The sequence below is a fragment of the Lemur catta genome, chromosome 16 (genome assembly GCF_020740605.2).
Source record: "Lemur catta isolate mLemCat1 chromosome 16, mLemCat1.pri, whole genome shotgun sequence".
Taxonomy (NCBI): Eukaryota; Metazoa; Chordata; class Mammalia; order Primates; family Lemuridae; genus Lemur; species Lemur catta.
This window is the reverse complement of record NC_059143.1, coordinates 42,779,221-42,792,329: the sequence shown is the minus strand read 5'-3', so window position 1 is coordinate 42,792,329 and position 13,109 is coordinate 42,779,221. Positions and strand designations below refer to the sequence as shown.

Below are 13,109 nucleotides of genomic sequence, written 5' to 3'. Positions count from 1 at the left end.
GAAACATAACACTGAGTATGCTACAAGGGATTTGAGAAAAAAATAAAAGAAGGAAGGTCTAAAAAAATCATTATAGACCCCTGGTTCAAAACAATTTTAGCACACTCATTTAACCCCCCTCTCCGATTACCACTGAGATGACCAAAGGAATGAAAATATGGGAACAACTTATTAGTGCTGGGAAATGGGGATGAACATCCACACATAAAAAGTAGAAGCCATTTCTCTAACACAGTTCAAGCAAGGCCAGACTGAGGGACAAGCTGGCCGACCTCTGTGCTGTGAAGCACCCAATGGCAGAAAGCAGAAGAGGGCAAACCTCAATCCTATGAGGCTCCTTCAGAGAACTTATTGGGTGCCAGAGCCCAGAGAGCAAGAATTTCAGGGTGAGTGTACACTCATCTTAGACTTCATGCTGAGTGCCCACTGAAGCTGCCTCTGCATCACAGAAATTGTCTCAGGTAGAGATGGGGGACCACTGCCCTAGCCACTTCTGGACTACCAAAACAAACATATGAAGGTCACTTGGTCAGTTTCTCAAAAAACAGAGAAACTTCATGTTACAGTTATCTCTTACAGCTATCTCCACAAACACCTGGAACCGAATATGGTAAAATAAGACTAAAGCTTCTCCTTTAGCTGAAATAAATCTGAAGTTTCCCCTTCTCCCTGCATTTAGACCTGAAAGGCCTGTTCAGAAGCTCACAGCATAATCCAAACCAGAGCTCTCTCTGTAAGGACAATCACAGAAAAATCATCAGACTTCCTGTGGAATAAGAACTAATGTCCTCCTAGGACATGGCATTACCGCAGAAAGGAGAGAAAACATTAGAATATTTTTATTTTGTATTTTTTCTTTTTTTGAGACAGAGTCCCACTCTGTTGCCCTGAGTAGAGTGCTGTGGTGTCATCAAAGCTCACTGAAACCTCAAACTCCTGAGCTCAAGTGATCCTCCCACCTTGGCCTCCCAGAGTGCTAGGATTACAGGCGTGATGGTACCTGGCCTATGTTTTTAGAGACAGTGTCTTACTATGTTGCCCAGACTAGTCTCGAACTCCTGGCCTCGAGTGATCTCCCACCTTATACTCCCAAGTTGCTGGGATAACAAGCGTGAGCCATTGTACCTGGTCCAACAGGTTCAATTTTATTTGGTGAGCCATGTGGTTCCTGGGAAGCTTACTCAACCCAACTCCACTCCTAGCTTTAAGCCAGGGAAGTCAGGACATTCCATCTCCTTGGCCTCAGTGACAGGTTAGGGACACGCATGTGACCAAAACTGGTTAACTAGAATGAAACTTTTGGGCTTTGCTGGGAGAAGGATGAACGAACCCAGGAACAGCTAGCAGACATCTTGGACTATGTGGAGAGTTAGTCTTTAGAAGGAAGCCAAGCCAACAAGAAAGGAAGAGTAAAGACAAAAACACATCCCACTCCTTGCAAGCAGGGCACTCTGCCTCTCTTGAGGCCTGACCTGCTTCTAGGCTTATCAGTTAGAAGAAGAAATATATTCCCTTTATCATGGCAAATTGAGTTGGGGTTTCTGGTACATGTAATAGATAGCACACCACTATACCATGTGTCCCTAATTCCCCAATCCCAGAACTAACAAAGTCAAAAGTAAGATCTAAATTATAATTTTAAATTCCTCATATTGACTTAAAAATAAACCTTAACAAAGCTGGCTATAGAAATGGCGTACATCAAAATCACGTAAAATAGAGAGCATCAGGTCCTTAGTCCATGGCCCTTCCAAGCCTGTCGAGCCTCTTTGCTTCCAGTGGGACAAATAATGGCCAAATGGACCTTTTGGAAAGGAGGCCTGCAGTGCTGCTGCCATCAGGCAACTCTGACGGCACGTCCCTCCTGCCCGCCACCACTGCAGCTGCCCAGCCCTAACTGCGGCTGTGGAGAGGAGGACTGTTGCCTATTCCTCACCTGGTGTGGGAAGTGAGAAGCCTCACTCCGTGTTGGTATATTCAGGAAAAACTCATAGTTGAGTTAATCAACATTTGAAAGCAGCATGTCAACAAAAATTTAAGCAATAAACATTTGTCATACTTGCTTTATCTCATCCATATACATAGATATATAGAAATAAATATGTTCATCTTTTTGGCTGCACTATTCCAATGTATGTTATAGAAATCTTACCCCTAAATATTTTAACATGCATCTTCTTGGAATAAAGGACATTTGTCTATAGACCTACAACATCATTACCACATGATAATTCCTTAATATCAAATATGTAGGTTATATTCAAATTTTTCCACCTGTCTCAAAAATATCTCCCATAGCTGGTTTTTGAACCATAACCCAATTGATGTTCACACATTATATTTGCTTTTTATGTGATCTTTAGCCTCAACCTGGGAAAGAAAATAAGGCACTATACATTTACAGCTTCCAAAAATATTCAACATTTCACCTGGTCAAATGAGACATTTTTTTTTAAGTTTGACTACCTCCTGGGGAAGATTCCTAAAGGAAAAACCTACCTGGGGGGCTGAGAAGCTGAAGAACCTCAGTGTGTTCCATAACCTGCAGGAAGTCACTCAGTTCCGTGACTGTACAACCTTTTTCACCCATTAGCTTCAGTAAACACAGGCTTGGGCTCCCTTCAGGCTCCAATACCTTAAGAGAACACTGCTCCAGGTCCAGGCAACTGAAAGCAACAGATTTAATTCATGTCAACAACCTTCTTCAATATGATAGGCCTGCTATATATCTGGACTGCTATAGGTGATACAGGGAGTTGGTGAACCGTGAGAAATTCTTTACATTATGAATACTGTGTCCTTTCCTTCTCCTGCCCATCATAGGGGATTCCTCTCTACTCCTTTTTCCCACTCAGTTCCCATTATTATTAAATCAGGAGAATGAGAGAGAAACCTTGAAACAGGATCTGAGAGAAATTCAGCCTTGATACTGAGAAAAAATTTTTGCCTTTAATTTGGAAATGTGGGATAGGAAGACCAGACAAACTTCTTTACTCCTTCTTCCAAGAGGATGAAGTGCAAAATGACCCAAACCCTGTGAATTCGTGAAAAAAAACTGAGGCAGAGGCATAGGTCTTAATGACATTGAAAAAAAATGAAAGAAAGAACATACAAAACAGTGTGTATAATACACCGTTATGTGTATTGCCAAGGTAGTACGTCCATGTGTGTATTCACATTTTTATTACCAAGAATATATGTGTGTGCATGTGTGTTCTTACATACACAGAGTACAGAGAGGAAAACTAGGAAAGTAGAGTACATGGCTGAATGATTTTTCACCATAAACCCTTTTGTACTGTTCAATTTTTTACTATGTACATTAAATTTTCAACAAATTTTTAAAAAGTAAATTTAAAAAGAGAATGACTATTATTGACATTCGAAGTACTTCTAAGCACCTAGAAATACCACATCACAGGGACAGGCACACCATGGTCTGTGGGCTAAATGTGTTCAGCTATCAGATTTTTGTAAATAAAGTTTTACTGGAGCACATCTATCTTCATTCATTTACATATTTACATATGTCTATGGCTGCTTTCCTATTATAACAGCAGAGTTGAATAGTTGGCTTCCAAAGCCAAAAATATTTACTATTTGGCTCTTTACAGAAATAGTATGCTAACCCCTGCTCTAAAGGATCTTCACATTCTGTCGTATTGTCCTTCTGATAAAACTATTCTTTTTTTAGTATCAGTATTTAATATACATATACAATTTCCTTCTCCATGTTATTGTGTGCACAAGTAGTATACAAGGTTAGAAAGACAGGTTAAGATCATACTATAGAAGGTCCTAAATAATGGGACGATATGGACTTCAATGATTTTGTAGAAGGGGAAAGTGTGAAATACTCAAGGAGAGAAAAAACAATTAAGTAAAAACCTAACAGTCAAAAAAACAAAATCTTTCGCAAAGGAACATAACCAACGACAATGGCCAACCAAGTGTTTAGATAGTCACACTGCAGAATTCGCACCTCACCCACCTTCGCAGGCCCTACTCCTTTCTCTGCCAACTTGAATTACGGTGCAGCACAAACACTAGCGTCTCTGTGGGGTCCTCCCAGGCCACACCAGTCCACCAAACACACTTTAGACACAGTTTCTTTCCTAACTGGGCTTATTTTATAGAAGAGGGGTTGCAAATTGTTTCTCTAAAGGACCAGAGAGTACATATTTTAGGCATTAAGGGCCATAATAGTCTTTGTTACACATTCTTCTTTGTTGTTCTTTGTTTTGTTTTACAAATTTTAAAATACAAAACCAGACTTAGCTCATGGGCTGTACAAAAACAGGTAGCAGCACCTGGATTTGGCCCTCAGGCCATCGTTTGTTTTATCTGACACAATTTGGCTTAAAACCATGAGCTTTTCTTGATAAGCATGTCTTCTCTGTGCAACAAGATTACTGTAAACTTGAAAATAGAAACCTCATCTAACATATATATTTAAATTACTCAATACCTAAAATCCCATCTTGTCCATATTAATTATTCATAAATGAATGATTACTGAATGAATTTCAATCATAATGGAAAAGGTTGGAAGACTGGGTGGGTGGAAGGGGTCAAACATAACTGTGTCACAGCTGTGGCAGAATCAAGGTTAGCAAGCTTTCTTACTTGAAATGCTCTTAATCCTCATTCATTTTGATCAGTTTTATCAAAATGCTGTCATAACATTTACATTGTCATTCAATATTTATAATTCTGTGATAATGTTAATGATCTCACATGGAAAAAATGCATTTAACCAAATTATTTTCAATAGTAATATTATCTACTTCATAGGGTTATTAGAATTAAATTAGATAATCCATGTAAGAAGTGCTTAGCACAGTGCTTAGTAAGTAATAAACACTCAATAAAGGTTAGCTCTTATTATACAATATGGGGATATTAAAAGAATACCAAGGTTAATTTCTTAACTATGCTTATTTCTGAAACTATTTTAGCTTTTCCTTAAAAATTTTTGAGTAGCTATTACTTTGGTAACCTGACAATGTCCCCCAAGACCTCCTGTGATCACTATATTTACTATGTATTCCTTTTTAAGTGTCCTAGTTAAACTTCTATTATATTCAGTACACTATTCTTGTTAAATGTGAATCATATTATAGATCAACCATTCCCAAATTCTGGACTGTAGACCAGTGGCAACATAATCTGAAGTTCATGGTAAAATGATAAAAATAAGGACCATAAAACCCATTTTTATTCTAAAATCCTTTCCTATTTTTAAATGTTAAAGTGTCCCTTCTTTTATGAAATAATGATGACTACGATGGCAGCAAAAATAAAAAGCTGAAGAAGCCTGTTGGTGCTATTTTGTAAAATTTTCTTTTACTAGTTCCTGAAATGCCCAAGAGAAGGAACCTGTCTGGATTAGAAACAATATAAGGATTACTAATTCTAAAATAATTAGAACGAGACCTATAAAAATAAGGATGCTGTAAGCTAAACATAATTTCTCATGATTCAGAAGTTTACCAGGATCTGATACATGAAATTAAGAAGCCATCTCATCAAATGCAACCAACTGATGCTTTAATTAACGTTTATACTGATATAGAGAAAACTAAAAACAATTTGACTTTTCTTTCCCCCAAAAGAACAAAGATCAAAATGAAGTAGATGATTTCTCTTCCAATACAAGAGGTACAGGAGAAAAACAAGATTCTGTATCTCCTTTCGTCTTACTGATTTTCCACACGGGCACAGGCTTTCGGCTAAGATGATGCTTATACAAACTCAACTTTTATTTCTTTCCTTTTTTAGTTACATTCCTGTAAGAGTATGCTTTGAAGTGGTTTCTACAAGCCCTAATTTGAATTTTTGATTTAATTTAAAACTGCTTTATCACTGAAACAAACGCACTTTGTTTTTTTAAAAAATCTATTTTTATCTTTACTTTTTAAAATATATAATCAAATAGTATATATTACACACCCTTTAGGATACAAACCTAGCACTGCTTTTAGGTTCTTTTGCTTCTCCTCTTCCCACTTGATTTTAGCCCCAAGGCTGAGAAGCGATATTTTGCTTCTCCTTGTAGTACATTTACTTTTTTGGAATCTTTATTCATTAATTCAACCTATTTATTAATCACCTAAAATAGGCCAACCATTTTTTGTAGGTGTTGAGGATACAGCAGCAAACAAAATTCCCTATCCTCCTGGATTCTTCACTCTATAGAAGAGGGACAGATAAACATACACACACACACACACACACACACACACACACACACACACACACAACTGTGTGTGTCCATCCATCCATTGGTCATAAATGTTTTTGAGAAAACTAAGGCAAAGCAGGGGTACAGGTATTGCTGAGCAGATGTAGGGGCTAATTTTAAATATTATGATCAGAGAAGAGCTCATTGAGAAGGTGACTTTTCTGCAAGCACTTGAAAAAGTGAAGGAGCAAGTCATGTGGTTATCTGTGGAGAACAAGCCCATCTCAGTCTAAGTAAGCAGCAAAGACCCTACTGTGTTCAAGGGAAAGCAAGAAGGCAAGAGAAAGGTATGGAGAGAAGAATAAGGTATCAGGACCAAGAGTTAACTGGTAGCTACAGGGTGTTCTTAATCTGAGATGGAAAAGCGATTGGAGGGTTTTTGAGCAAAGGAGAACAAGATCCGATACAATGTTTTAACAGCATCATTTGTACTGCTATAATAAGAACAGACTGGGGATGGGGGAAGCAAAAGGAGAGAAGATAAGTGGCTACTGGGACAATCCAAGTGAGGGACGATGGTGGCATGGCCCCATGTGGGAGCGGTGGAGCTGGATTCTAGATGTATAGTGAAGGTACAGCAGGCAGGAACTGATGACAAAAATGATGTGGTGTGTAAAAGTGGAGTCAGGAATGACTCTAACGCTTTTGGCCTGAGCAACTAGAGGGATACGGAAACCATGAGAGAAAGGTTTACAAGGGAAAGAAAGTTTTGGACATGTTACGTTTAAGGTAACTACTAGTCATTCAACAGAAGGTGACATGTAGGCATGTCCATACATGAGTCTAGGATTTCAAAGCAGAGGTATGGGCTGGAGAGGGAAATTGGGAGTCCTCAACCTAAATACGTGTAAAGGCATGAGATGGAAGGAGAACACTAAGAAGGGCAGTAGGTGAAGCAGCACAGATAAAGAGAAACAGAGCCTGAGATGGTGCTCCAAAATTCAGAGACTGAAGAGATAGAGATGAGGAAAAAATCTTTTGTTAGAGCTTTTTACACACATTCAAATTCCTATTTTAAGATGCTTGAGAGCAGGATTTCTGCAGCTAAAAGAGAACCTTCTATTTAGCAGGTATGCAATGACTGGCTGTTTTTGCTTGTCCCAGGTTCCATAGCCCCATGTCTAAGCTCCCTGCATAATGGAAGTTAGGCAGCATTTTAGAGCCCCCTTGAAAGCTCTGCCATCCTTACGGCTCAGATGTTCCAAGCCACCAAAGAATTTATTTGGCTTGGGAAAGACACTCAGGGTCTGTACCTATCTACACTGATGGCAAAAGGTGTTCAATATCAGATCAGTCTGGAAAGGAACTAGGGCTGGGTTTGTGGCAAACCAAACTATATGCAAGGATTTACTGAGTCATCAGCAACCATCTGACAACATTTACAATTATTCCTAATCCCTGGTGGGAAGTTCTGAATGGGCTCTTTTCTTGTGGTTTACTTATTTTTATTATTAAATAAATTCTCATCCAGTTTGAGGCAAGATGTAAAATGTCAGAAAAAAAGTGAATAGAAGAAAAAGAAACAAAATAGGCCATGTTTTGAGATTCTAGGGCCATGAATCCAGTGACTGAGGAAAGCACTTCACAGCCTCACAGGGATTGTTATCTACTTGGATTGGACACTCACACTACATCCTGGGTTTGATACTAGAGAAAAATGCCTTTAGGACTGTCTACTATCACAGGTGTTCTTCTCCCATCAGCATGAAATTACTCTAAAATAATTTTTTTCGATCATAGAGTGAGCATCACCAGCTGACCATCCCTCCACCCCGCTACCACACCGCTCCTGTCGTCACTGTACAGCCCCCAAGTTCCCAGTGCTAACCATTTTTTAAATGTCAGTTTAATTCTTTGATCTCAATAGGTAGATGAGCTTAATGTTCCCAAATTCCCCAACCCACCTCACCCCACCTAACCAGCTTGGAACTAACCTTCACCATCCTGGAAGACTGGTGGAACTCACCTGTCTCTTATCAGACATCCCATCCTGAACTCTCAGATTCCACAAATACACGTCCTCTGTGCTTGTCACCTCTTACTAGGCAATTGCCCTTCTCTCTGTGCTACTCCACAGAAAAGTGGCCTCAAATCTTTCTGTTAGTTCCCAAACAAAGCTAAGACCACTTTGTAGTCTTTAACAGTTAAAAAGTGACTGAAGGCTTGGGGAGGAAAACATAAAACCTGGCATCAGGTATCCACTACTTTAAGACTCCACCAGCCAGGCTTCTTCCCTGGCAGGGCCTTATTCACTTTCTTCTCTCCTTTAAGTAGAAGTACTCGATATCAGGCTCGCTTCAGGAAGCCCAGAGCCTTCCCTTACTAGAGTACTAGTTAACACCACAATACTCTGGAGATCTGCCCCCAAAGAAGACAACTTTTTACATTGTAAGTCTAGATATTCAGAAATTTATGGACATAGAATATTACTTTGGATTTTCTTTACATAGCCAAAAGCCCAATGTTTTTCCTAGAACAGAAAAAAATTATGTCATGTCTGCTTGACTTTGTTAGTTTATCACTTCTTGATTCCTTCCTCACATCATTACTCTTCTGTATGAACAATAATCCCAAATCATTATTCTCTTTGTTTCAACCCCAAACGTAGAAACCAAGGGTTGTTGACAGGGTTAAAGTAGGTAATATATGTAAACACTTAGTACAATGTCTAGTATATACTATGTGCTCAATGAATGAGAAACATCCATTATTATGGTAATCCACTTTATTTGTTATTTGTAAATCTACCCAAAATAACAGTCCATTAGTAGATAAGCCCTTATAAACAGAAGCTAATTATTTGTTAACTTTTTATCTTATGGAACTTCTAGCAAATAAGACACACAATAAATATAATTTTGAGTGGATGGCTTCCCTTTCAATTCATCAAGCATTTGTCGTCTAAGATAGGTTCTACCCATAACACAGAATATTAAGAGATGGTCCTGTTCTTAAGGAGTCTATAAACATGTGCACAAATAATTATAGTACAAGACAAACTTAAATCATTTGAGAAGTTTAAAAAACTGCTAAGGGGTTCAAAGACAGACCCAAATCATATTAATGGTATAGAGTTAATGGTTCTAAGTGTGGTTCTGGGAACCCTAGTGCTGTTCCTGAGACCCTTGCAGGGGGTCCACAAAGTCAATACGATTTTTCACAATAATCATACTAAGACCTTATTTACCTCTTTCATTCATTCATTCTCCCAGGAGCATACAATGGCGTTTACAGTGTTCCCTGACCTGTGATACTGCAACAGACTGAAAGCAGAAGCACATAAAAGAATCTAGCTCTGCGATTAAGCCAAGACATTAAGGAGATCTTCAAAATATAAACCAATGTCACTTTTCCAATTAATTTTTTTGTTCTGTTTTGGAACGCTTTTCCACAAAGGTGTTATTTCTATTACCATGTAATGCGCTGTTCTTTTTAAGCAAATATTTTGAAAGTTTCTTGGTTTTAATGTCTAATGTGGTAAATATCAGTATATTTTATGTGTATGTAATATATAAAACCCACATAAGAGCTCTCGGGGGTCCTCAATAATTCTTAAGAGTGTAAAAGAGTCCTGAGACCAAAAACTTCAAGAACCGCTAACAGAGTGGTTTCCAAGCCTGGTAAAGAAAATAGTTTAATTACTTAGAGTTTAACGTTCACGGTGAAGTCAGGAAGAGAACTTGGTAACTCGGTTTGATGGAGGAAGAGGATGAGTTGAGTGTCAGCCTTTCCCACCCTCCTTCAAAACCTTCAAGAGTTCCTGGCCCCAACCCTTTGCTTTCATGCTCTTCACCTGCGCTCCCAACCTTCCCTGGGTCTTCCAGGGTCGTGTCCACAGCCCTTTCTCCCGCGTTTTAAGTACTCTGGAATTCCTGCCCCAGCGCGACGGTCTCCGGACAGCTCTCCTCCTCTCTATAGCCCCCGGGGTCAACCTCGACTTGTCGCGCTCAGCCCCACGGGCGGGGGGTAGGACAAAGGTGTGGAGCAGCCGCCCCGCCGTTTCTGCCTTCTCCCTTCCGGAGCCCCGGCCCCTCCTCGGACCCTCGCGTTCCCAGGACGCTGCTGGGTCCCCTTTAGGCTCTCTCTGAAAGGTGCCTGAAGCTGTCCCCGCCGCCTCCCCTCCCCACACGGGCGTCCACCCCTCCGGCCGCGCCCCTCGCGCCCCGGCGCCCGCGCTCACCTGAGCCGGAGGCGCCCGCGGCTCCCCGCCAGCTCGGCCAGCCTCCGCCAGCCCCGGCCCTCGGGCGCCCGGTCCAGGCTCTCGCTGAGCCTCCGCAGCAGCGGCTCCCGCAGGCGGTTGAGGGTCGCGCCGGCCGGAGGTGGCTGCGAGGACAGGGACGGCGGGCCCTGCAGCGGCTCCCCCCACAGCGACATGGCCCGCGCCGACGACCCCCGACCGCCGCTGCTCCCGTCGGCCGCGTCGCGGACCTCGGCCACGGTGCGCCTTCCGCTCGCCCCCTCGCTCGCCTGCGAGCCGCGGAGGCCGGGGCGGAAGGACTAGTCGGGCGGCGCCGCGCGGCCCTCGGAGGAGGAAGCTCGGTTCCCCGCCCCGCCGAGAGCGGTTTGCAGCGGAGTCGGGCAGGCTGGCCGCGCCAGCCGCGCTGGGGGCGGGGCCTCGAGGGCCGGGGCGGGGCCCGCTGCGCGCGTGCGTGCGGCCGCGCGCCTCTCTGGCTCTCTGCGCCGCCTCCGGGCCCGCCGTGGCGCGCGCTTCAAACCCGCGCGGTGGGGGCCTGTTGAGCAGGAAAGGACGCGGTGCAGCTGGAGGAGGAAGCGGTGGAGGAACTACGCCCAGGCGGCTCCTCCACGGCGAGGAAGCCTGCGGCGTCGGGGCTTCCCGGGACTGTGGGAGGAGGCTTGCCCCACACCTGCGAGGGGAGCACGCGGTCCTCGCTCGCCAGCAGCCCCCTCCCGCTTGCCCCGGGGCCGCGCTCCGCCGTCGCGGGGACTCGCATGGGTCCGGTCACGCCGCCCGCGCTCCGCGTGGTAGGGTTAGATGTGCAGGGATTGCCAAGGGGGGTAGTGCGGGAGATCCAGACACTCAACTTGGAATTGGCCAAAACTTCTGCCTAGACTTAAAAAAAATTGTTATTTTAAAAACTGAGCTAACCAGGTCTTGAAGATGATGGTTTTTAGCAGGAATCATCTGGTTTCCTCTGGGTCAGACTGCCGCCCACAATCTTCATCATCTAAGCATGCAATCTTATAGATAATGCCCTTCCCTGGAATGATCCAGAGTAGATGAAGCAATAGACGAAGACTGCACCTGAGCACTTGTTCCCAATCTTACCAATTTCCAAGGCCATTATTCCGTTGAAAACTATACCTTAGTTTGGGACAAAAGCAAGCATTTTATAAAGTGTTATCAACCAGTAGCCGCTGGCACAAGGCTTCCTGGCCCAATTTCTGTTGCCATTAGCTTTTTCATCACCCGAGGCAGCAGGATTTTGCATAGGAATAATTCAGACACCTAGATTCTCATACCTTTTGGTGAGATAGGTGCTCCATACAACATTCTAGCACAGTCACTAAACTTTTTCACTCTAGTATAAGTTCAGAGTTCAGAATGCATTGTATTTGCTAAGAACATAACCTTTGGATCCAGAAAAATCTGCTGAATTCAAGTTTTATGAGCTTGAATACATTACTTAATTTCTTTGCCTTCTCTTAATACGAGACTGCAAATATGGTTTATATAGGTGGTTGCCAAAATTAAAGGAGGTGATGTATATGAAGCACTTAATGACTGACACATAGTAGGTACTCAATAAATGCTGTTACCCTTACACATACAAATATTGGCATGGCAAGCCTTTTCCAATCACTTCTAGTGCCTTATTGTTTTGTCCTCAGTCATTGAACAAATATTTTCTGAGAGTCTATTACCTGCATGTGCCAATTATGAAAATCAAGTCTTCTAGTCTTTATTGGAACCCTACCTTTTAATTTAGCTTCAGATGACTTCTTTTAAACATAGACTTCTTAGAAAAGTCTGCTATGTTCAAGGCGTTGCATATGCAGCTTCTCATACATGTGTATGGGTTAAAATGGGTACCCTGTTATTTACCGGGAGAGTATCCTTCCCAATTTGATCAGGTGCTTCCTTACCCAGTGTAGTTCAGTTGGACACTGTATTGACACTCCCTTTCCCTCCCCTTTCCCGTGCTTCCCAAGCGAGTTCCTCCCTCATCTCATCTCCACCTAGCAATTTTATAATCTATCCAGTCACCCTACCCATTACCCTCCAACCTCTGCCCTGAACTGACTACATTTTTTGATTGGTCTTTTTCTCCTCTCCATCAAATGTTAATGTTCCTATTATATAATTGCACTCCTATGGTTGTCTTCTGGGGTATGATGTAGTGTAGTGGAATGTGACCTTTAGAGTTAGCCCTGAATTTGAATCTTGATGCTGCTACTTATTAGTAGTGTGACCTTAGGCAAGTTACTTAACCTCTCTGAGTGCCAATTTCCACATCTGTAAAAAGTTGGAAATAATAGTACCTAATAGTATTATACAATGTCAGGGAGAAGTATATGCATTTTATGTTAGTACTCTCAAAATTACCACATTACTTTTGGGAACAATGTAATAAACAGTAATTCAGCTTCCTTTTCTGTATCAACCATTGTGTTTACATAAAGATAGGAGAAAAATTGAGGGTGGAGATTTGGCTTTTAAATGTGCCTGAAAAGTTCATACATATCTACAGTTAACATCTTTAGGAGTTCTTCCTGATTAATTAAAAGTTATGTAGATCTTTGTGAATGCAGACAATTTTCACGAAGTTTGTGGTTTCATTTTATGGAACTCCACTGATGTAATCTTCAAAACACTCATAGACCTGGAAACTGACTCATAGGGTTT

General features: G+C 42.0%; 1 protein-coding gene across 2 annotated transcripts in view; it reads right to left on the bottom strand.

Moving 5' to 3' along the window:
- MALT1 (MALT1 paracaspase) overlaps positions 1–10,782 on the bottom strand; it is a 55,583-nt gene extending 44,801 nt beyond the window's left edge. The window contains exons 1-2 of one of the 2 annotated variants that reach the window (XM_045527448.1): positions 10,425–10,782; positions 2,500–2,666 (exon numbers count right to left, since the gene is read on the bottom strand). In XM_045527448.1, the coding sequence (XP_045383404.1) occupies positions 2,500–2,666; positions 10,425–10,618 (361 nt within the window). In that variant the 5' untranslated portion in view covers positions 10,619–10,782. The remainder of the gene's footprint in view (positions 1–2,499; positions 2,667–10,424) is intronic. The other variant, XM_045527449.1, reaches the window with a different exon arrangement.
- Between the last annotated feature and the right edge of the window lie 2,327 nt (positions 10,783–13,109).